The sequence below is a fragment of the Onthophagus taurus genome, chromosome 2 (assembly GCF_036711975.1).
Source record: "Onthophagus taurus isolate NC chromosome 2, IU_Otau_3.0, whole genome shotgun sequence".
NCBI classification, from domain to species: domain Eukaryota; kingdom Metazoa; phylum Arthropoda; class Insecta; order Coleoptera; family Scarabaeidae; genus Onthophagus; species Onthophagus taurus.
The window spans coordinates 22,830,661-22,857,660 of record NC_091967.1 but is presented as its reverse complement, the minus strand read 5'-3'; the positions used below and the strand labels follow the sequence as shown (position 1 = coordinate 22,857,660).

General features: G+C 32.7%; 1 protein-coding gene across 4 annotated transcripts in view; it reads right to left on the bottom strand.

Annotated features, from left to right (window-relative positions):
- The window catches only part of LOC111413376 (rab11 family-interacting protein nuf), a 68,658-nt gene that overhangs the window by 28,213 nt on the left and 13,445 nt on the right, over positions 1-27,000 (bottom strand). For 2 of the 4 annotated variants that reach the window (XM_023044325.2, XM_023044326.2), the window contains exons 3-4: positions 6,964-7,207; positions 6,384-6,458 (exon numbers count right to left, since the gene is read on the bottom strand). In XM_023044325.2, coding sequence (XP_022900093.1) covers positions 6,384-6,458; positions 6,964-7,207 — 319 coding nt within the window. Of the gene's footprint in view, positions 1-6,383; positions 6,459-6,963; positions 7,208-26,055; positions 26,255-27,000 lie in introns of those variants that run through there. The other 2 variants (XM_023044328.2, XM_023044329.2) reach the window with 2 other exon arrangements.

The window sequence follows — 27,000 nt, the reverse complement described above, 5'->3', positions numbered from 1 at the left end:
TTCAGATTTTGTGTAGAATGAAGTTGATAGTGGCACTTCTAGATACTATGGGCAAAGATCATACAACAAACTGAAGCATTAAGTGTCCAGCCAAGAATGTCTCGTACCCGTTTATGCAACATTGTTTTTGCATCTACCACTGGCAAACGGAGAAGCACGGATTATAAAATCAGAACTTGATTGCCTTACATGCTTTATGAATAATAACTTATGCTGATGTCGTCAAATCTAGATGACAAAATATCCTACAAATGTAGAACAGTAGTAGATTTATGGATACCTACAATATCAATAAATAGTTTCCGTTTTTTGATGAGTCTAATATAATAAAAAAATATAAAGCAGTGCCAAATGCTAATCTTAAAAACAAATTTTCATGATTAAGTCAAGCCATGACCAACATTTTGTTATACCATGTTATCGATGAAGGTTTTGCATATGTTGTTTATCTATAAGAGTCATACAAAAATTGTTAGAAAGTTGAATATAGACCATTCCAGTTATTTTTAAACGATGACATTAATAGAAGATGACGCTAAGTTTATAACAAATGCTTAAAAGATAATTTTGTCAATATAAGTGCATTACCACAATAAAGATAATAGCAAAATATACAACAGGTCATAATTAACGTCGTTAGTGAAATTAGAAACATTAATAATGACAATGTATATATGTCTCTAGATTCTCAGATATTCCGTATTTTTTTTTTATTTCAGGCGGAACTTAGGAATAAATTTCGAAAATTCACTACGCCGCTGATTTAGAAGCGAAATAAATCATTTTGGAAAGGTGTTGATTTTGGTTACATAATAAATTTTATGATGAATTGAATTAGAATGTATTTATTCATAGATTAAAGTCACGATAAAATGTACACCCAGAGAATAAAAATAAAATTTGGGAATTCTATTTTTAATTTAATTACAACAAAATCATGCTTCATACTCCTCGAGAAAGAAATCTTTATACAAAATATCTAATTTATTTTATGACAAATTTTTATTTGTTGAAATAAAACAAGAGTACAACGTTGATCTGATAATGTTTTATCTCAACAAAGTTACAACTGTTTGTTGAAATTGTTGTTTAAACATCATAAATACTAAAACGACAAAATATTTTCTAGTTATGTAACTTTAGGATTATATTTTTAAGTGTTCACTTTAAAAATACCCTATAAAAAAAAGATCGTATTAAGTTGATAAACTGGAGTGGTTCCTTAAAGCAGCCAAACTCAATTACATTTGTGACAGATTTTATTATAACTCGAAAATTAAAAATTCGAGGAGAAAATGTAGTGGAAGAAATTGTTTGTAATGAGCCAAAAAACGCAATCTGCAAGCGATTTTTACCAATTCTCCAATTCTTTACCATTCTCAATTTGAAGCAATCAACAACAAAGTAATTTTGAAATCATAAAAACTTAATCCATGAACAATTTCTTTCCAACTTTTGCAACTGTTATTGTTGTAACCATAAAAGCTCCAAATTTACAAATTCTTGTTTTTTGAATAACAAATGTTATTGTAACTCGAGAACTAATTAACTGGACTGGCTTACTATTCATTTTCTCACCGTTTTTATGAGAAACACAGTGGCGTGAGAAGATACTGATAAACTAACAACATTTTCAAATCGTCCCTCGAAAGATGATATAATAGTAGTTTTTTCTTTAATATAATAAAATTTAATTGAAATCTTATGTCGGAATAAAATCCAGACGTCGAATTTTTGCATGATTATAATATCCTCTCTTTATATACTTCTAATATCCAAGAAAATAAAAAGGATATCTTATAATGACCGGATTTACCTATTAATATAGCTGGAAACAGGAAACTTTTTATCATTTAAATAAAAAATTGTGGTGTTCAAGAAAAGACCGAGCATCTAACGGAGAATAGATTTTCTTCTGAACATTAGCAGCAAAAAATTATCAGAACATTAATTAACAACAAAATGAATTGCTCCATTTTTGTAGATTATTGTTTTTGTCAAAAGTATTTGGCAAAATTGTGGTATTGTGGTGTAACGTATTTCTCCAAGGTACAACTTATGGAAATAAAAACTTCGTAATGTATGGCTGGAATTTTGATTGTCGAGTAAGTGTTAAATCACCTGAAAATATTGAGATATGTTTTAAAATAGCTCAAGAATATTGACCAGTCGAGCTTGACAATAGGTACCAATTAACCGGAAACTGCGACAAATCGTTGTTGTTCGTCATTGTCATGAACAAACGAGAAACTAATTATTAAGCAGAATTACTTAATTTGTGAATGTCCATTTCAAGAAGTGTCTCAACCTCAAACTACTAACTATTTGAAGTAGTGTCAACTCGCGGAATCATCGGCGCGATACTAGTTGACTGATTATAAAATTATCTCATCCTTATTATCCAAAGTGATGTAACTCATCAAAAATTGATATGGTTTATGCAGGACGGATTACAACCGCATCGAACTAATAGAGTGTTTGAAATCCTATCAGAGAATTCAGAAAACGTTCTTCACGGTGCGAAAATCAACAAATAGGGTCTAGTACTAATGGAAGTTATGTAGGCTGCTATGAAATAATAAGCGGTTTCGACCCTTTCATATCACAACTTTTAAAAAAAATTAGTAATCTTGGGAAAGGTGACGTTTGGTAAATATAAAAGCAAATATTTGCAATGAATTTATAAACCTACTAGGAAAAAAATTACTGCTTGTAATAGTACATAAAAAGAGGTAGCAAAATATTACCTCGTAATTCGCTCTAAGTAAAGGCAGTAAACCCGGAGCCCCAAATATTATATAGACCCCAGAGGTACCCAGAGGCTATTACTACAATAGAAATATCTTGGTCAACACATTCCTCTGATCTCAACCTTTGTGACTCATTTTTGCAATATCAAAGACAAAGTTTATGTAATTAACGTCGAAATCAACGCTAAACTCATCAACAGCCATTGAAAGTATCAATCTCTCGACACTTCAATGAGTTTTGCAGAATTTTGCCCTTCGTCAGCGCTACATCATAGTCATTGATGGCAACCATATCAAACATACCATAAACTAATTAATTTTGTAATTTGTTTTAAATTATTGATGATTGATTAATGAATATTGATAAGTGCCGAAACCGACAAAGTCATGAAAGAGAAAACATTGGGAGGAATTTAGCAATGAAATGAAAAATGATCTACAAGAAACCCAAAAACGAATCTAAATAACATTGCAGCAGACAAGTAGATCAAGCACATTCAAGGACTAACAGAACAATTTACTGAGCTGTACAATAAAATACTGCAAGACGCACAACCGTCAGAAAGCTGGAGATACAATAGCACTATTCAAGAATGCATGTAGAACAGAATACTAAAACGAAAAAATATTAAAAATAGTGTTTGCCAAAACTTTTTGTCAGCTTCATGCACGATTTTAAAGAATTACATCAGGAGAATTTGTATTCAAAACACTATTAGACTTGCATTTGTTATGGGATTGGAAGATGTTGCTGAGCAAGACGGAACCTTTAGAACCCTATGAAGAACCAGTCACGAATACTTCAAAAACAAATCCGAGGGGTATGGTATTTAATCAGTATAGAGCGTTTCTTAGGAAAAGTGCGTTATGTGAGCGAGAATTTAAAAAAAGGGTGATTTGACGACTGTAGCACGGATATTCGTTTACAATCACTTACATCACTTAATAATGCGCCCGGCATTACTCTCATTCAGAAGTGAGCCAAAAACTTTAAAAAAATCTTTGCAATACTGGAAAAACAAAAATTCGGATGTTTCAATGAGTCTATTCCTGACGATCCAAACCTTTCAATACGGAAGCATGCAACAGCTTTAAATGTGCATAGAGCATCATTACTGCGCATTTTGCACAAGGACCGAAAACTATTCGTGTACAAAATCCAATTGGTACAAGAATTACAGCCTCAGAATACCTGTCAACGGCTTAATATTAACCAGTCAATTGGGCGCCCCTCAACGTTTATCAAGATCTTGTTAACGGATAAAGCTCATTTTCATTTTAACGGATACCTAAATAAGCAAAACTGGGTATTGGAATACAACGATTCCGAAAAGGCTACGATATCGGCGATATACAGTGAATTCAGAACATTATGTGGAAATATTAGACGACTGCTTGGTATCTGAACTTCAGAACTTTCTTGGCTATAACTGAAGCAGATGGTTTCAGCAAGAAGGAACAACGCCACATAATGGCGTAATGATCACCATTTGATGTGTGTAAATTGGCTCCCACGTACTCCGGATTTTACCCCTACTGATTTTATTGTAGAGTAAAATCATATTTAAAGTTTAGGCTAATAAATCAACATCCCCTCCAATTGAAAGAAAATATGCGTCATGAAATGACAGCCAACAATTGCAATAAATATAAATTTCATTTTGAGAAATCCTGCATTAATGAGTTCAACTGGCCCGAAATATAGTTGTTGATATCTTTTATAGGGCGTTTAGTGATGCGGTACTCTCCAAATTTATAGTCAGGTTATATACTACCAGCTGGCTTTTTTTATGATAATTATATAGTTATTATATTTAATCCAATTTTTGCAAGCAACCTCGGTTCTTACTTCTTCAGCCGATTATATTGCAGTAATTTCGGTGTATTGAGAACATTTTTTTTTGCTACTAGATTTGCTGTAGAAATCGGCTGCATTATAGCTATAATCAAGATAGCTGGATTTATAATAGTACATTTGCATACAAAACTGGCTGACATTTTCGCCGATAGAGAAAAGCATTTCATATCCACATAAAGAGCAGTCCAGTTTGTCTTATTATTGTCAAATACTTTCCATCGCCTCAATAGTACAGTTGCCTCTTTAATTAAATGATGGGTTTGTGTTGAAAAGTTTTACTTCCAGGTTGGGTTATTAAAGTACTTGAACCACTGCTTCGGCAGCCTTGTTCTCTCGGCAACAAAATGACATAATTAACTATCAAAGAGGTTTAATATCTCCTTCTGAATTATGGTGTGCCTTAGCTTCCACGTCAAGAACCTCCACTGCAGCTCCTAATTAAAGCATTAGTATTGGAAAAGTTTGTTTTTTTTTGTGTTAAACTGTAAAAAATATATCACACTGTTCTGATACTAAGGCAGTGATTAAAGTACTCTCCACTGCATCGGCTGATAACTTACATTTTCGTACACTGAACAGTCACGTTTCTTTTATTTACAATCAAGTACTTTTCAGCGACTAGGCAACATGACTGTCTCAACGTCTAATTAATGTATTTGTATTGATAACACTTTTACATCTCTTCTTTTTTATACTTTGATACCTTTGATACCTTGACTTTTCAATTACACTTTTCACTACATTTCACTGCTTTTACAGCACAGTTTTCTCAACAGTACTAAATTATTTAGAGTCCTTTTCTACATTCATGTACTCGATTGCCTCTTCTGCTAGTATCCTGTAATGACACGCAAGAATGCAACGTAATGCCAAAGTTTCTTTTGAAACACCCTGTACAAAGTACATAAAGAGAAAGGGACCTATTGTAATTATTATCACAATATCATCATATCTGATCATTTAAACCAGGCTAATTTACAGCTTCAATTACAATTTCTATTTCAACATACTATAAGATAACTTATAAGATTAAAATTGTATTTGTTAGGCCCACTTTTACCACCTCTTGATAAATTTATCCGATAGATAATTACCATGGTTACAGTGGTTTTAAGCGCTCTCATTGGTGCCAATTTATCTATCGGTTAAATTTATCAAGAGGTGGTAAAAGTGGCCAGTCATATTATTTTAACCTACAGCTCTCATATTATAAAAAATATGATTTTGATTGCTACAAATATGTTGTGTAGCCGAGAAATTACTGGAAAATTTACTAATAGTTATACTAATTGATTTTCTTAGGTGCTAATGATATGAAAAGAAAAAATATTAAACCTAGGTATCGAAGTGAAAGTGCGTATTGTTCTTAATTATTATTAATAAGTGACTTAGAATAAATATAAAAACAGTTTTAAAATTTTGTCGCATGAGTGAATGACCCAAACTGTTATAATGTAATTTTATGATTGTTATAACAAACTGTAACCTTAAAAAGCATAAACCGTTAACAATATTGAGGATGTGACGTGCTTAGTTTCTGGTTTAGATCGAGTTTAGTAATGCTAATCCCTATTACATAATGCAAAACAAACTATTAATTAATTCAAATAAAAAAAACATAAGGAAATGGTACTTTTTGAAGTAAAAATTGAACATTATTCACTAAAAAGTTAAAAATTTTATTATAAATTAAAAAAAAAAAATTGTGAAAACCTTGTATTAAAATAATTCAGTTTCGTTTTCAAATTGTAATTGCTTTGTTAATAAATTCTTACCTTGGCGGTGACCTCCTTAAACTGGTTCGTAACCATGTATTCCTATTGATGCTACTTAAAGGGGTTCTACTGTCACTGAAAAATGAAAATAAAACATAGTAACTAAATTAAATAACTTCAAAAAAAAAAAAATCTTATTAAATTGTTTTTTTTTATGTGACCTTGATGAAGTAACTCAAGACGTTACAACAAAGTAAAAGTCAATTTAAACAACAAAGAATTGATTCGATGAAGCAAAAATATATCGATTATAACATGTTCTTTTCGTTTATTGTGACCTTATTTCTCTTTGGCAACGTCACAATTTTGTTCACGTCACGTAAAGAACAAAATTAGATACGATACGAATCGATACAAAGAACACCCTCTTTGTGAGACACCATCTATCAATTGAAAGAAATGAAAATATACAAAATGAATCGTTTCATCATTTTTGCCAGTACAAACAAACATCATGACCTGTTGAGTTCCAAAAACCGTTCAATTTCTTGTGATTCTATTATTTCTAGGAAAAGTTACTTAGTCATCAAGTTTAATAAGATTCACGTAATATTTAATAAGACACAATTTTTATACTTACGATATTCTGTCGGAAGAAATACCCGAGTCGACGTCTGTATCGCCACCCTCCACATAACACTCATAACTTTCCCCATCCGAAAGGGATGAACATTGACTTTTGGCAGGATCGTTGTTGTTGTTAGTGTGACTTGGACTTTCAGGAGGACTACTGTGGGAATGGGGAAAACGCGGGGGATTTGGACTTGCGCATTTTCCCATTTCTGATTCTGTTGTTGTTACGGTGATAGGCGACATCATACTATCTAGAAAAAAAAGTTAATTTTAGAAACAAATTTATTTACATCAATACTCAATCATAAAATAGAAAAAATTAAATAATATATTGTTTAAAAATTTTCTCCTCGACATTTAACTGATGGTAAAATACTTTTAAATGTAACTTTCTTATGCGTGTATGTATATAATTTATTCTATATTTGATATTTTGCTTGTAGTTGCGCCTGAAGAAAGTCAATGTGTTAACCGAAAGTTGATGACTTCATAGCTTGAAAATAAATGACTATCGGGAAGTGTATATGGGCTTAAAATGTGTGTTTTGAAAAACCAAAATAGACTTGTTTCACCCATTTTATTTTGTTTATAAGCGTTTTATTGAATTTATTCCATAATTTTGCACCACATTGTATACGCGAGTTGTTCAATCATCGTACTATGCAACAATGTTCAAGAACGAATACAACATTCACAATGAACATATTACAATCTTGTTCAACCGCTGTAGAGCTTCTTTATATTCATTATTGAATCTCTACAAAAGAGGAAATCAAAAGTGTGTTCTCCTTGTAAGCACCCATTTACTCTACTTTAAATGTCTATATGATTGTATCCAGATAACTTCGTATAAAGTCCACATCATTTCTGCATCAAGTCTTCACCATGGTTTTGTTAAGTCAAGTTTGATCTTCAATCTGATTGATCTCTGATTAATCAGTCAAATCTCCAATGAGACTCTACTGTGTCTGCATCAATATTGCAACGTTGTATAAAATTCATTAAGCCTTCTGACTTGATAAATACATTATGCCCAATTAAGTATGCATCGAGACAACATCATATAAAATCTACACAATTTCTATATCAAGTCAAGTTAATTAATTAATAAAAGGAATATTTCTTTTCTAAGATCTTGAGCATAAGCTACGTCTGTTTTCTCTCCCCACTATCTTAGTCTACTGCTAGCACCGGTCTAGTTAGTAACCTTGTCCATAAGTGTAAACGCCTCTTTCATGCTTGACCAATCGTGTCAGAGATTTTACTTATTTTTTCTAATAGAACTAATAAAACTTGCTGAGTTGGGAGAGTGTTAAGTGAGAAGGTAAGTGATTGCTGCCTTCTCATTCTTCTAATACAGCCTAGTAGTCTAAGCTACCTTTTCATAGGATTAAAATTAGCGAAAAAACTTCTCACCTATCACCCAGGAGTAAAATCTCCTGCTAAAAATGCAAAAACAATTTTAGAGGCGTACACTTGCACAAATTTCTACTTGGAAGGACTTCGTGAAAGAAATACTCGACCTAGAGATTGTGTTTTGACATATTTTCCAGAAATTTCTGCCGTACTCAGTTTGCTTTACATGGTAGGATTGAAGAAGGTGTTTTTGAATGAATTATAGATTAGAAAATTGACGCTTCTATCAAGTTTGTATCGAGACAACTCTGTATAAAGTCTATACAGTCTCTATATCGAGTTCTTACCATGTTTCGACCAAGCCCAGTCTGTATTAAGACTACATTTGTGAGTACGTCAAGATTTCTGCAAAGTTGCATTAAATTTCTAAATCTGTCATATTTCATCATATTAAACTTCACAGATGCACTACTGCTCTATCAAGTCTATTCCAACTCTCTATCGTGCTATCAAGTTTGTCAACTCTGTATCAAATCTGCATAATCTCTGCATCATCTTTCCACCATGTTTCAATCACGTATAGTTTGACAAAGTTAAGTCTCGCTTAAGGCCTATAGTATGAGTCTGTATCTTGAAGTGAATCAAGACTGTTTCAAGATGTATAAAAACTTTCTCACTATTCTCAGTAAATGTGCATATGGAAGATGTTAATAAAAGTTAGATGGATTAATAACACTGTTCATTTTGACATTTTCTCGATGTATTTCGTAATTACCATTTATAACATTCAAACGAAGAATCAATAGTTACTAGAGCTCCTATACTTTTGGATGTGAAACAAACGTCTGTTATTACAAAGCAGTTTTTATAATAATAATAATATTTATTGCCTTAAAAACAAATATATACATTCATAACAAATATAGACATCAAAGCAAATGGATCAATTTATCGCAATAAGCGATATCTTCCAAGAGACCCAACTGGTAACAGTGTATATGTAATTTTAAATAAATAATTATGGCTACCAAAAAAGTAATACTAAATGATGTGCTAATAAAACTGAGCGAATGAGCATATTTGAGTTTTGTAACGGATCGACAGTCAGTTACTAAAAGTAAGGAAATATACACAAAAGAAAAAGTACAGTAAAAGATAGATGAAAGGCAGTCTAGAGAAGAAAACAAACACGTATAGGTCAAGAAGAAGATAGTCGAAGAGATAGCAGATGGCATCTCAAGGCATTTTTAAAACTTATTAAACTAGCTGCATTGCGAACAACGGCAGGCAAATCGTTCCAGAACGCAATCGACTGCACTGTAAAAGATCTGTGGTAGATTTCAGTACTATGGACTGGAAACATGAGTGTAGAGTCCAACATTGATCAAGTGGGCAAGACATGTGATGCTAAAAAGTGAAAGGCATCAGACAAATAGGCGAAGTTTTTTCAAAGTATGGAAACAGAAGTAAACCCTCTTACAGTCTCTCTGAACTTGTAGTCGCCAAGACACTTCGCCGAATCCATTACCACACCAAGATTTTTGACCGTATTAGAAAACGGAATAACGGTGTTGCCAAGCCTCAGTTGAAGGGTTTGAAGCAGTTTTATGTCATACGTAATGAAACATTAATGTCTTTGCAAATTATTTCTCCTCTGTTTACATTCAATATTTCATTTGTAGGTGGAAGGTTTCACTACAGAACAAGTTGAAGGAGTTGGAAAATATCAGATCTAGCCCCACCATTGTTTCGATCTTTTATCTTAGCGTTGTGAATTTCTGCTTTTCCGTCATTATGGCATTAAGCCTAATTAGGCCAACATTTTTGTCTGATCTTGAAAAATACATTCTTACCGAGATCAAAAATTTCAAATTATTGCACGGTTTACTGTACTAAGTTTGGGAAACTTTTGAATGTGTTCTATTGAGGTATATCTTATCGTATGTCTTATTCCACATTAATCATCGTTCAAGCACCTCTTTCTAATTTGTTATAAATTTCATAGAAGCAACAGGCTCTGAATCACAATATATTTGAACTTTCAAGATATATTTATTGATTCATAGATTAATCATGTGATTAATTCCAAGACGTACAGCCAAGCATATTATACTAGAGCATTAATGCCTCAAATAAGGCATTGATCTAATATATCAATAAAACTTATTTTTTTACATCTTTTATTAGATTAAATCTTCACAGCAACTCGCCTTTTTGAAAATTACCAAAGAAAAAATGCATAATTTAATGGTTTACGGAAGGTTTAATAACACAGTACATCATTTCGATTTCCATAAAAAGACATTATTATGTTTAATATGGCCAGGATAACCACGGAGTAGAAGACGCCGGAAGAATTGTTTCAACAATGATTTATATAGTCATGCTTGCAAACTTTCGTGTAAGCACAACTACCGTCAAGGATCTATGGCTGTAATTATCGTATAGATTTAATTGACGATGTTCTCAAAGATGTTGTGGAGGATGTACGACAAAAACTCAACTCCGACGATTTTCTGAAATACATCCTAAGATTTATAAAGTAATGCTTGCTATCGACATTTTCTAATGCAACTTTCCATGCAACTAAACAAGAACATTGTAGTGAGACATAACATGCCACAAGACTACAGCTCTTGCCAAGAAAGTATAATCAGAGAAACATAAAAAAAATCACCACAATAATAACATTAACAAAAAAGATGGAGTTCAGCCAAACCTAGAAGATAATAATTAATTGGTTGGGTTAATTGGATAATTAAATAATTAATTATTATTACCAATATTAATGTATTGCTATCTTTCTATCGGTTTCATTTAAATATTTTCCGTATTGTTTTATGATACCAGAAAAACTGTGTTTGGGAACACAGTTTTGTATTCTTCTTGCATTTTACAATGAATTGATTTCGTGAGATGATTTTATTTTAACAATTGTTGCAAAGTTTTACACAAATTAAGCATAGAATAGTTTTTATTATAAATATGCTAATTTCTAATAAAATATAGAATCACTTTTCAATTCTTTAACAATAATTCTAATTATTTTCATAATGATAAAAGTAACGGAGTGTTTGAATCAACCGTATATCAGCTATCTATTAAATGAAATCCCCACAATTAAATTTTTTAATTAAAATCAATCCAAGAAAACAATATTAAAGCTGAAAGAATTTCTACCGGAAAAATAACAGTAAAACAATAAGTAACTTTCCACTTTCTCCTTTATCCCAATGTCACGCGTTAATGTTTCAATGAAATTCAAGGGTGTAAAACTTAACATGTTTGAATAGGTGTATATTGTAATAGCATATAACAGTAAAGTATAAAACAATCTCAACTTCTTTGTTATTATCAAGTTACGGGAAGTCAAAGAAGGTTAATTTTTTCAGATTTCATGCTGTGGTTTCACTTTTTGAAACTATTGTTATGATTTCATATGGATAACTTTAACTTTAGACAGTTTGACAATTTTCAAGTACATGCACATTAAGTATTGATCTAGCAAACCGTATTTAGAAGTAGTCTCGGTGTATAATTTTTAAAATTTTTGTACCATATCCCTGTATATGGTACAAAAATTTTAAAAATTTAAAGATTTAAAGATCACATTTTTGTCTTTACACTTGAAAAAATAGTGTAAAAATTTTTAATTTGTTTTGATTTGGAATGAAATTTGTTAAATGATTCGATCAATTAAGTTTTATAACAAAGTGTTTGTGTCTTAATCTCACCACTATGAGTCATTTTTTTCATTATATCTGTCGAAGCAAATATTTCATGGACACCATCATCTTTCTCACAAATTATTTACATGCATAGTATATTTATTAGGTTGGCAACTAAGTTCCCGTCGTTTTTTTTTTTAATTTCTATCATTCCGCATGTCATTAAATGTTTTGGCATGTTTTAAATCATTTGAAAGACGATGTTTTGTTCTTCCGGAAGCTTTTCTTTTTCTCATTAATTTATATTATATTATTTATATCAGTACATTAAAATGGAATGTTAAGTTGAAAAAAATGGTAAGTCCAGTTCCAAAATGGAAATTTTAATCTGAAAGTTCGATAAAGAGCGATTTGAGTTGGCAGAGAAAATGGAATGCTCCCACTGCTATGGAGAGTCATCTTCACTCGATGGGAAAGGTTTAGAAGTGTGATGCATGGGTACATTAAGTGACAACAAAAATTACCGAACCTTAATTCGTGGATACAAGCAACGTATTCTTTACCGAAGTTATAGGGTGAGTACTATTTATTCCCAAGACATAGATATACAAGACACGTGTTTATTCTCCACAATGTGCTAAAACTTCTTTTAATGAACAGGTCATTGGTGGAAAGATCATAAAATTGATTGCCTTAACTACTGCTAGTCACAGAGCCAAAGGTAATGAGAGAACAAACAGGTTTTCGCTGCAACAAGTAGTGTGTTGATCACAAATTTGTTGACTCTAAAAGAACCTTTGACTCACTGAACAATGTTGTGGTATGGATAATTTTGGGAAGGTTAGGAATCCTTACAAGAAACATTATCATTGTAAAGTCACTGTATCACGACGCAAAAAGCAAGGAGCTGCATACGGGCAAGTTTAGTAATCACCCCTTTATTCAATATTGTACTTGATAATGCAGTCAAGATACAATGAATAATGCAGATTTTGCAAAAAAATGGCATAAGGGGTTTCTTAATAATACTTAATAAATGATTTAGAGTATGCTGACAAAATGTGCCTTCTATAGCATACGCATGCAAACATATAGGAAAACCAAATAAAATAACAGAATGTTGCAGGCAAGAGATAAATACAAAGAAAACATCAACGATGCGCATCAACACAGACAACGCAAAACCACTACAATATACAGCGAAAACATACAGGAGGTTGAAGTGTTCTACTTGGGCAATATAGTAACAAAAGATGGAGGAATAGAGGCGGACGTAGCGCAAAAAAATTAAGCCAAACAAATGTTTATATGTCCATATGGAACTCCTCGCAACTATCCAAGAAAACCAACTTATTGTCGAAACATGGAATATGACCTAAAATATAGAAGACTTATACTTCATAAGTATTCATGAAGAAATGTTTTGGAAAGATGTTACAAATAAAATGGTCAGACTTTGTACCAAAATGAAGATCTCCTACGACAGGCGAAGCAAGATGAGATGTAATTAGATGAGGTGAGATAAGGTGTAACTAAAGATAAGGAAACGCAAATGGAAGTAGGTTGGATGAACACTAAGAACCGAGCGACTATGTCTCAAAACAGGCACTAGACTGGAATCCACAGAGCAGCCGACGAAGAGGAAGATCCAGAACAACATGGAGGTCGACTGTGATGAAGGAGTTGCACGGATAGAGAAAAGCATGGGGAGGAATAAAGCTGATGGCACGAAACAGAGGCCGATGGAGAATGTTTCTCGAGGCCCTATGTTCCAGATAGGAACTTAAAGGATTTAATATATAGCTACTGCTGGAAAACATTCAGTTTCCTTCAAGACGTCATCTGTTGCAGCTTACTTCCCTTGCCAATACTGTAAGCAAGTATCAACTTCATCATAAAAGTTTACAATAGAATACAATTGTTCGGTAGATTATAATTTAGTCATCAATTTGTTGTAAGTTTCAAAGCGTATGTTGGTGTGCTATTATTTCGAAACGGATTCTTATTGAAAATATAATAGAATGCAAATACGCTACGTAAAAAGTATTATTCTTCCGGATTATCACCACAACTTCATTTCACTAATTTCTTGATACATACTTACAAAATAAATTTTGACCTAACTCCTGTGTGTATTTTTTTAAGAACATTAATAGTTCCTATGTACTTCTTAACGACAAGAATATTTATGCTACCATCTTGAACAGCATTGACGATAGGCAACTGTATTTTAGTATTGTGACAATGATAAGTATTAAACCCAAGATCCACAACTTTGTCCATGTTCAATCGGAAATTAGATAGTGCTTCTAGAATCACGGCACTTAGTTGTCAAACATTTCTAATAATTGCAATCCTAAAAATTCTGCGTTGATTGTATGTTTTTCTCAATAGAAGTTACATACTTCACATAGTTCAAGGTAATCTTTAACACATGATCACCTGCTTCTACTTAAATTTTGCTAAGTCAACACAATTTTTGTGACTGAAATTCGTTTCCGCGCAGATTGAGATCATGAATACTGCAAAACATCATAAATAAATTCTTGGAAGGAGTGTCTTTCAAATCTCCTGCACATATCTCGCAATATAAAAGTCGACCATCGTAGCACACTTTTCATCGTGCCACTCATGTATATTTTTAATTCTTTTGAAGGATGTAACAACGAAATTGCCCATCTGAGTTCTTATTTTTATCACGGTCACTACTTTTGATGATGTAACGTAGAAATGTTATTAAAAGTGTACTGTGAATTTACCGACGAAACTATTTAAGTTTTTCGGAGTTTTTTGATTAGGTTAAAATACTAATTCACTTTATTATTTTCCTTTCTTATAAGCAGTAACGATAATTACTTACAATTAGTCACTAATGCTTGAAGTTCTTAATGAACGTTTATCCAACATGATTGATGATCTCACAATCTGACAACAAAAACATGTACATAGTTGCAGACACTTGTTTGAGCTGTCGTCGGATTAAAAACCGTCCGACCGTCGTCTTCTTTGCCTTATTTACACAGACATAAAGTCGCTAAAGTGGAAAAATTCACTCTTATTGAGGCAAGAATGAAAAAATTATTCTACTTAGGTATATATGTTAAAATTTTCCCAAATACAGCGGTTTATGCAATAAAAATGCGCACTCTCGGGCTGGTGGCTGAATCCTGGTTTTAAGTTTTCCAGTTATCTAGGTTCTATTGTATAACAGAGCTAGAACAGGTAGCTATAGCATTATAAATCTTGTTCTAAGAGATGCAGCATCTTTTTATGTTCAAGCAAAATCATTTATTGACTTGCCACAAAAGCTACAGCTTTGTTTACCATCTCCAGTCACAGGTGGGCTATTTTAAAAATACGTGTAAAATCGACCTAAAATTAAAACTAACACTAGACTTACTAGTGAACCTAACATTAGTTTCTGAAGAAGGTTGCAACATGGCATCCGAAACGTCAAACCTTTTCTTAAAAGACGCACGGCAAAATCTGAAAGTTTCTAGTGTTAGTTTTAATTTTAGTTCAATTCATACCGGCCGTGAAAGCCTTCGTATTTATACGTTTAAAATCGTTAACGCGAAAACCACTTTCTGAAACAAGATGAGAATGCAAGGTAAAATCGTTGAAGATCATCAAATACCAAGTAAAGGATACATGTGATGTTTTGAAGGGTTTGTACATCACATATCACCTTTATATCATCGTCGATATCAGCGCGGAAACTGCAAACCTAGACTAGTGACTTGTAAATGTCTACTGTATGAAGAAATATGTGACAAATACATAATAGGAAGATAAAAATTCTTGAGCAGTCTTGAGAATTATTGTCACCGTACTTGTAAGAGTTGCGTCTGCAGAAAAGGGTTTTACGAGGTTAAATATTATTCATAATTATTCGATGACACAAGATCGGATCTCAGCATTCTTTCAATTAAAGAAGTTTTGGCTCATTTGTTAGGTTATTGTACCTACTTTGTTTACAGATTTTAGTCTTAGGAAAAGCATACTAGAAGAAACAACAAATCATGGACAAGTAGCTGGGCATAACACTAAAGCATAACACTAGGCACTATTGCAGCATCGAAAATACGAGGTAGTTTCATCAACTAGTATACGAACGAGTTTGGTGTGTTCGGGATGATGTGGAAAAATACCAACATATTTTAGATGACAACTTATCAAGATTCTTCAAAGACCGACTTACATAGCTACAAAATGGTAGGTTCTCTTGCACATTTTTCTCAAATTGCGCGTGAAGTTTTAAATTGGAATCGATGGATTGGAAGAGATAGCCCGATTTCCTGGCCTATCAAGTTATTAGATTTCATTCCTTTCGATTTTTTTGTCAGATATTAATAAGTATAAAGTTTATCAAATACAACTACGGCAATAAATATGAAAGAAATAAAGTACTTTTAAGTACAGAAGAACTTTCATTTAAATCATTTTGCCCATCCTGTATAACGTTGACCTCTTAAAACATTCCACGTTTATCACCCACTAATCTACATAAGAGCATTTTTCCACGTGTATCACCCATTTGACTTTCTAATAAATCGAACGTCGCGTTGCAATGAATGGAGACAAAGTCGGTTGTATAATTGACAACCGTTTTAGAAAACGCAATTTCCTTTTAAAGTAATTACTATGATATGTCCCGGTTTGTAACCACCATAATGCATAAAACTTTTAAGATACAAGAGAAATGTTTATTAAAGTTAAACAAGAATGGGAAAGAAAAAATTAAAGGATTATTTAAGTGTTTTCAAGAGGCACTTTAAAAGACTTTGTAAGTATAATAAATATCTGCTACGGTACCGTTCCCGGAAGAAGCCCTTTAAAAGCGTTACTGTCTTCTACAAAGAACAAAAGGAGAGGTCTTTTTTTTAGCTAGAAGATTAAATTTCTTTACCCGCAAGATATAATACTTCTTAACGGAAGTTTAAAAATGTTATATGGAATATTTAACATAAATTTTTATAACACGACTTAGAAAAATACACACAATAAGTAATTTGTACTTTTATGATTAAACCATAAAAAAAGTCACGGATAAACAAATTTATTTGTGTCGTTCTTTAATGGTTGTTCGTAGATATTGTACACCTGCTCTCTATCAATATTGCAATAGTTTGACCGCATATTCCACATTCCCTCTATAATCATGGCAAACGGAGCGTAAAACAGATAAAAACAAAAATAGCACATATTTTTCAATCAAATAAAAACAGTTTGTAACCTTACTAAAAGTAGATTTTTAAAAAATAATCTAAAATTAAAACTTTCTTTTGATTTGATTTCCCAACACAACCTAAAACTCGTTTCGAAACGATTCTGGGATCCGGGAATTACTGTTATTTTTAAAATGGACATTCCAGAAGTCTATGGCAGCGTTCTAATTATGACCCCATCCAAGAATCATCATGCGCTGCTTCTTCTACTACGGCGATGCTATAAAAACGGTTGTATAAAAAGGTTCGTTATTGAGTTGCGCTTAAATGTTAAGACCGCATTTCTCACGATTACAAACCGACTAATATCGTGAAAGAGAGGTGCGACTCTCGTTGCTCCGTACCCGTTCGTGACATGCACAGATTATAGCGTAACACAAAACCACTACGGAGATTGTATAGAGCAGTTACATAAAACACCAGTGGATGTTAATTGACTTTATATATTATATAAATAATGCTAACAAAATCAAATTATATTTATAAATAGTGAAAATGCTTGTATTAAATGTAATGATTCAAAAACTGTTATATGGACTCAAAAATTATTGATATGAACACAAATTATTCAAAAAAGAATTTTCAATGAGTCTGAAAAATTCTACACGAACAGTTTCATCATTACAAAATACAGCCATCGGATACGATTGTGCTGCATATTACGGAGGTGAAGAACTTAGACAAAATTCTAAGCACGAAGCCAACAATGTACAAGTATTGTTAGTTGTGTAAATGTTTGAATATCATTAAACATTTATGTCCTAAAAATTTCAAATTATATTGTTTCTAAGATATGAATAAAGTTGATATTTACAAGTTCTTGACAAAGTATCTTTATTACAGAATCTTGATTTGGATCTACCCAGAATTACAAAGTCCTGCATACTCAGAATATATAGTCTGTTTCGGCTTAAGCTTTCTTTCTATGATAGAGTGGATAGTGACACTCCATCTACGTCCCGAACACAATTAGGGTTTTGGTATACAGAGCCATTGCTATAAATTATTACTTAACTTCCTTGGTTCGCATTCAAATTAACTATAAACGAAATATTAAATTATATTCTTACTATGCGCCAAAATGATTATCAAATTCTTAAAATTTGATAATACTGGTCTACAGTGGTTTTGTTGCCCTACATATAAGGTTGATTTTGGACAACAATACTAACAACTACAATAACAAAAAATGTATTAGAAGGAATATAGAACAACCCAGAAATTACCCTAAATATTATGATATAAAATATAAAAGTAAAAAACATAATTACCGTCAAAGCGTAATTTAGATATTAAATGACATCACTTGACTCAAAGTTGTTCTAAAAATCAATAAAAAAGGAATACAAAATGGTCAATTGTACATTATAACAAATTGAAAAAGAGTACTCTTCACAGAAAAGGACGAGATAGACTGGTTTCGATAAAGAATTATTGAAGAGAGAAAAAAGGCGATATCTCATTCTTGAAAGCGGAAACATGTTATATCTATTCTATAACTTAAATTCTATTTCTCATCTATATCTAAAAATTTGATGAAAACATGTATTTGATGAAAAGTCTATAATTATTAACATCCGCTAGGTCGTTCATAAAACAATTATTGTTGTTATTCTTATATACATATAAAGTATTCCTCACATAGATCAAGTTTTTTCGATTTCTTTATGTTTTTCAACAGACTCACATTATTAATGTCTGTAGTATGGTTAGTAAGTTTTAAATACTTAAAAACAGCTGAGCTATCTCTATTCAGATGTTCTTTAAATCTAGTGTGGATGCTTCTTCCAGTCTGTCCTATATAGCACATCTTGCAATTTGACCATTCGATTTTATATACACCGTTCAATGACGTATTATCAAATTTGAGTTTATTATTTAACAAATGTTTAGATATTTTTGAATTCGATGAGAAAACTGGGATTATGTTAACTTTACCAAGATTTTTTCTGATTTTTGACTGAATGGAAGGGACGAATGGTAAGGTTATATATATTTAACGCTTCTCTTATAGTGCGGAAATAATAGTTTAATGATGTTACATTTATGTACCATGTTATGAATGTCCTGTAAGTCTTTGATGTTGTATCCATTATTCAAACCGATTTTTACAATTTTATGGAGTTCTGTGAGATAATTGGAATCATTTAACGGTACTTTTTGTGATCTATTGAAAAGAAAACGAAATGATGCCTGTTTATGTTTGGGAATTATTACGTCTGTGGCTGTGTGTTTGCGAAATATAGCAAAGCTCAAGCTATTATCAGGATCTCTTGAAAGTACCAAGTCTAAAAAGTTCAGTCTACAGTCTGTTCCAATTTCAGATGTGAACTGCAGGTTATTAATATTATTAAAAATATTATTTAATGCTGAAAGTTTTGCTGCATTACCTTCAAAAATGATAAAGATATCATCTACCTATCTCCCGTAAAATGAGATATCTTTGGTTATAAACTTATATTTATCTGAGAAAAGCTTGTTTTAGAAATGATTGACATAAATATCAGCTATTTTACCTGAGACCATCTTTCATCTGGTAATAATTATTATGAAACATGAAAAAGTTTTGGTTGCATACCATTTTAAGTAACCTAGAGAAACATGTTATATTATCTTCTTCTAGATCTAATGAATTTTGGTTCTTAAGAAGAAATTTCTCAATAATAGAAATAGATTTATCTATTGGGATATTAGTATAGTATATAAATTTTTAATATCATATGATATAAGTATACTATTTTTGGATAATGAGATATTATTTATTTTATTGATAAGGTCTATAGAGTTTTAGACATAACATTTAAAAATTGAGCTTTTGCAAACATTATAGCTGCTTATCCAAAACCCAGATAAATGCAATTGATTGATGTCAAAACGATAAAAATGAAATCTTACTAGGCTAGGATAATAAAAACACCGATCTACACCAAGGTTATGCTCGCGAACATTGTTTGCAAGCCGTTGAGTTTCGAGAACGTTCGTGCAAACATTTCCGAGCTAATAACAGCGTTCGCTAACAAAAATCGATATTCCATCGGAAGGTGGTAAAAATTAAATAAAGGGAAATTGTGCGTATATAAAAAAATAAGTTATATAAAGAATTGCGTAATTTCAAAAGAACGAATTTTTGAGAAAAATTGCTAAGAAGAGAAAAGTATTGTGCTTTTGGTTAAGCTGTAGCTTATAAAATTTAAAAGCTGTCTAAGGAGGTTAAAAGCAACATCGTTCAATTGAAAATAAATGAGTTATGCTACAACCCATCAATGGGACATTCAGTAAATGATCCCATATGTTACTATCTCCTATTATACGTCTGGAACAAATTTAGAAATGTAGCTTTAATATTCTAAACAGATATATTATACTTTGATATGAATTTGTTGTGGCCAAAAATCTCACCATGATAGCTACTTTGAAAATTGGTGTCCTGACAAATATCTTTGACTGTTGTGACAACATCCAACTTATATGCTCAAATCTTTCAAGAATAAAAGTTCTGATCGCTTTTTAAATAAAGTTTTGGTCCATTACCAGAGTTTTCTCTTGGCTACTTCCGTGTTGAAAATACTGACTGTAGTACTATACAAAATAAGATCATCGTCACTGCGCAACATCGTTATCTAACATGTGATGCCAGTGTGAACAGAACATGTTAGCTAAAACCACGCAACAATTAATATGTCAGTCTTAGACTAATTCCAAACTTCTTCATGTGATACAGATTTTAGTCAGGGTAATGTAATTTCATATTTTTTCTTAGAGTTTAGAACGATATGTAATCACCTACATCGTTGTAGTCTAGACAGTGTCATTTCTGATTTGTTATTAAAGATTGGAGTTTGTCCAATATAATTCCAGAAATGTTCTTATAAATTACAGTTTACCCAATATAAATTCAGACAATTTCTTGCTGTTTTGTCAACGTTACGAGTTTTCCTTCGTAAACAGGGCTTTAAAAGTGTGACTAAAATCTTTTTCTAGAGATTCGGAATATGTCCCTAAACACCTTTGTATGCATTCTGACTCAATTCAAATCTACCATGCCACAGAATAAATTTAGATTTCAAAGGTTTCAGATTATTTTCGTATATTTCAAACACGCGCACTATAGAGTAATTACTCTTCTCGTGGGATGCTATTAAAAGCGGACTAGCTTGTTTAAACACGAGCCCATCCAACAGATCCCATGGCACTCTATCGTTAACAAGACATTATTAAATATCACGGAGTGCTCGACTGTCTCAATTCCACTACATCCACAGTTTTCCAACCGTTTCACCGCTCAACTCCTTCAACATAGCCGAAATCGATTAATCCCGTTGAATAGAAATCCCATGTAAGTGCCCTCATGATCTTATACGTTTTCTTGTCTCAATCAAGCCAATTTTTTATCACATCCGCTATGTAATAACCATAACCCTCTTTTTTCTGCCTTTCTTCGCCCAGCATTCCCTATTTCCCTCTTTTCCTGATCAGAATCTCTAATATATACTTCCCATATTAAATTTCTTGTCATCAATATTATGTTAAATTTCCCCGCTACTACTTGCTTTTACTCTCAACCTAGCATCTTTATTCTCCCATCTCACACTTCCCCTGTGGCAGGACATCCGTATCCCTAACTACTTTCACCAATTTCACATCCCCATCCTCAATTCTGAATACCATGTCAAAGGAAGAAAGCTTAGCCCAATGTGGAGCAATGAGAACAATACCTAATCATCTTTTTTAACACCGTTCCTTAAATAGACTCCATCAGAATTTCCTTGTTAAACAGCACCAACCTCTATAATCCTATAAACTGATTGAACGTGCCCGCTATATCGACAATACAGCAAGCATGTATTGCATTCGCTTCATTTACCACTTTATGGGTCGTTGCCAGCGTATCTATTGTGCGTTTTTAAACCTTAAAATCAACCAAGACTTACCCATCCCCTTTCCTCATACACTTCCTCTTTCCTTCACCACAAAAACTTCTCGAAAAATTTTTCCGTTACAGAAAGCAGAGGAAAGAGACGATACGTCTTCAGTCTACCACACCCAAGAAAATTTGCTCTCTCAAGCAACTGAAGAGGTAAACAAAAGTCAACAAAAGCGTAGAGATCTTGGCTTTCGCGGATGATGTCGGCATAATTGCTAGGACGAGAAAGTATATAATAGAAGCCTTTAACCTCATATAAAGAGCAGCGACGAAAAGTGGCTAAAGGTAAACCAAGCAAAAACAAAATACATATATGTACCGTAATACGTCGAAATTAGGAATACGATAGTTGCAAAACTTAATGGTAGGCGAATTCAGCTTTGAACAAGTTCAACAGTTCGTGTATTTGGGCTCATTAGTGACATCCGATAATAATACAAGTATAGAAGTTACAAGAATGATATACCTAGTAAATGGGATGTTGTATTATGGTCTGATTAGGAATTTAAGATCAGCCTGCCTATTAAGAGCTATAAAATGCCCACTGTATAGGACTCTAATACAATCGGTTTTGGTATATGGTGGACGTGGGTGCTGTCACAGAGTGACGAGAGGCTCCTTTGAGAGGCAAATACTGCGCCTTATATATAGGGGACTGTTGGAAGAGTGGACAGGACATGGAGAGTGGCGCTGAAGATATAACTTCGAGCACTACTCAGCATACAGAACGCATGATGTTGCTATTATAAATAATAATAATAATACTTTATTACTCCATTTTACCAAAAAAGCGTAGAGTGCGTCTAATATGACAAATTGAATTGAAACATTAAATTGGAACAACATGTCAATGGTATACATCGGATTTTCCGTGGCAATAGCTCTCAGTCTTCTCCGGAATCTTGGAACTGGCAGGTTCCTTGTACTCTCCGAAATGTGATTGTTGATCTTGATACTCTGATACAGAGCCGTCTTCTGAATATCAGTACGGTGCGTTTTTGGTGGCACCAGATAGCAGTTCACCTGCCTACGTGCGTCTCGAGGATGTGATATTTCATATTTTTTGAAAAATTCCAAGTAATTCTTCCTAACCAATACGGCACATTCCAAAATATAAATTCCATACAATGTGGGTGTTTTATAGTCTTTAAAGTAACTTCTACAGCTATCAATATTTTTTAAACCAAAGATTGCTCTTACACACCTCTTCTGTAGTATGAAGATTCTATCTATACCAACACCACGGCCCCAAAAGACAACTCCATATCTTAGCAAGGAATGAACATATGCATAATAGGCATTTAATGCTGCTTCAATGCCAGCTGATCTGGAAATAATCCGAATGGCATATGAGAAATGACTGATCTTGCCAGCAAGGAAATCAGTATGATTGGTCCAAGACAGACCAGGGATCCATTTTCCAACCCGGAAACGAAATCTCATCACTGGCAATCTCAGTATCCCGATACCTCGCCTTGATCTGGTCAGAACATAAGTGATAGTTAACAATTTTCATTTTTTTGTACTTAATTTTATGTTGTGCGCTTCAAACCAATCACGTTTATTCAGATCCACAGTAAGTGATTTCTGAATTTCATAATCAGTGCTACACCTCGCCACGGTCGTTGTGTCTTCCGCGAAAAATTATCGTAATGTTGTTCGTTACACGTGGTAAATCATTAACATACAGGAGGAACAATAGAGGACTCAATATGGAACCCTGAGGTACTCCCAGCTTGACTTCCCTCTTATTTCTGTTCCCTGTAGGCAACTACACATTGTAACCTCCCTGATCGATAGGATTTCATCCATAACAAGCTCTAAAACCAAGTCTCTCCAACTTGGTCAAAAGGATTGAATGATGTACACTATCAAAGGCTTTTGTAAAATCCATGAACAATGCTGTTATGGCCTAGTTCGGTGGATCTTCCCTTCCGAAAACCATTTTGATTCTCGTGCAATATATTATATTTATTTAAATAATTTATAATTCTGTTGTGTACAAGCGTCTAATAAATTTTTGCAAGATTTGATATGAGTGCTATTGGACGATAATGATAACTGTCGTCAGCAGGAGTTGTTTCCTTTTTTATAGATTGGGATTATTACTGTCTTTTTCAACTCATCCGGAAAACGGATCAGTGAAGGATGTGTTTATTAAAGGCGTTAGCGGTTTATCCAAGTACCTTGCAGAATGCTTTAGCACGCTCGTAGGTATTTCATCTTCATCTTCAGTTGTAAAAGTGTATATTTAGGTGGTGACCAACATTGTTATCAACATTTTGATAAAAGATGTGGGACACGTCCAGAGAATGAAAGACGATGACGCCCCCAAGAGAATATCGCCGGAACAAGACATAGGAGGCGATAAAAAACAAGATACTTGGACCAGGTGAACGACGGCAACAAAACCCTTGAAATGGCATCAAATACTGAGGATGTAGTTTGATGCTCTTGAGTTAAAATCTTTGCAAACCGTAAATGTTGTAAGTACACTGAGTCAAAAATCTGTAGCAACTCTATAAGCCTTCTGTGAAAAATGTAAATACTATGGTAAATTTGTATCAAACTTGCCAATTCTTGTAATGGCTGATTTAATGATTTTGACGCCTTCTTTTAATCTTGTTTTATGGGACGATTACTTATACCGTCCAGGATCAGCGTCGTGCAAACTATTTGAATTCTCAAACTCAACCTCTTTACTATGATTTTCACTCGCCTTGTCCATTCCACATTCTTTCCTTATCATCGCCCGCCATCAATTTCTTCAGGATACATGCCGTTTCCTTTCAATTCCTCGTGCCTCATCTCTTCAACGCAAAAATTCCTTTAAGGAAATCCTTTATCTTTGCTATTGTTGAACATAGTTGGAATTAGGAGTATTCCTCTTAGGGCTATTTAGCCTAATCTTTGGTAACTTTTTCGGTTGGTTTATACAGGTGAAGTTTTCTTCCCACCTGCCCTCCCAGGCTGTATACTATATACATAGGGGCAAAATTAAAATATAATGTAATGATGAAATTAGCCAAATTGTTTCAAGAAACGACTTATAAAATCATATTTGAAACAGCAATCAGGAACTTCCTAACAGTGTCCGCTACTACTGGCACAGACAACAAAATATACCAGTAATAGAATGCAGGTTTCTGCAGTTTTTTTTTATGATAAACCGTTATTTTATTATCATAGATTATTTAATATTAAAACGGTTTCAAAATAATAAAAATATTCCAATTTATAAATAGAATCATTTCAAGAGCTGATAAGGTAATGCATTTCTAGGAAAAAGAAAAAAATAAAAAAGAAACAATTATTCGAATTAATAGAGCAATTTGTAATTGAAATAATTATTAACAAGATGAAAATAAATTAAATAGCTCAGAAATTAACAGTATTTTTAAATTAACTCATCCAAGTTATTAATACTTAATTGATAATTATACAAACAAAGTTAGAACCCAGCTTTCACGTTTAATTCAAACAATAAATATTGATACAATAACAAGAAGAAATGGATTGTTAGATTTTAGGATTGCATTTGATGATTTGTTATCTTTATTTTTGTTTTTTACGAGATTATTTGTTCGTGAACATTATCTATCTTTTTATGACTATCGTTTGTGTTGTAAACAACTTTTGTTGTTCAAGTTGTTTTTAAAGTTCAAAAACGAGCGCGAAAGATCGAGTGAAACTCCTTTCTTTTAAGAGGCACGACCAATCCAAACCAAACCAAATCCAAAGGAATGCAACGCTTGAGTTCCACAATAATGAATCACCGTATAACGTAATTTTTTGAAAGGTATACTCAAATTTGTCATTCATATGAAACACCAAAAAAAAAAAACTTTAAAGATAAGAGTATAAATTCTTGCACCACCTCTTCAATCTATTTTTTATGTTATCTTTACTAACAACGTACTTACCTGGTTTTGTTCTGTTCTTAATGCAAAAAGGTTGATTTTTTCCAGGTAAACGAATGGGGGAAACACACGAATCACTTTGATTTATTTTAATTTGGTGTTTTAATTCGTATCATTTAAATGTCGGAAATAAGATTTAAAACCGACTCTTTTTAACGATGAGACCGCGAAGTTTACCTGAACAAGACATAGAACGAACTGAACGCAGAGAGCCAACCTGGAACGAGCGAAGTGGTACCAGTTGGAGACGAGGATTCCGCTATACTCGCGCATGAGTCAACCGTTTCACCTGTGAAATCAGCGGTACTCAATCGTGTTAAAACAACATTTAAATAGAGCTTTAAATTGTTTTATATTGTATTGAAAAAAAAAATTAATTTGAGTTAGAAAATGTAAAACAGATTTTGAAATATAAATTATTTAAGGCAATTATGTATTGTTTTATAAAAAAATATAAACATTTTTTTCTAATCCTCGATAACAAGAGAAATTATTTATGCAAGATTATAATAATGATTAGATATAGAAACAATTTCCTGTTTAATTAAACTGTTTAACAATCCGAAAAATTTTCGTATAAACTTTCACTAAACAGTGAATAAATAATTCCCTTTCATTAATACAGCAAAACCTCGATATAACGAATTAATACATGGAGTGTCCTTTGCGTTCTGTATTCAGTTTTACAATTAGTTCAATAAAAATATACAATAATTTAGGGATAAATAAAAACTAAAACTAGAGCTAACACTAGATTTAGAACTAAAAACATTCGGGTTTAGCCGTCTTAAAAGACGTACGACTAAACCCGAATGTTTCTAGTTCTAGGTCTTCTAGGACTTCTAGGTGTTAAGGCCCCTACAGACGGACAAAAAAAAGTACATACAAAAACGTTAATGAGTATGCAGAAGAACATCACACTCAAACAGTGCACACTCAAAAAAAACG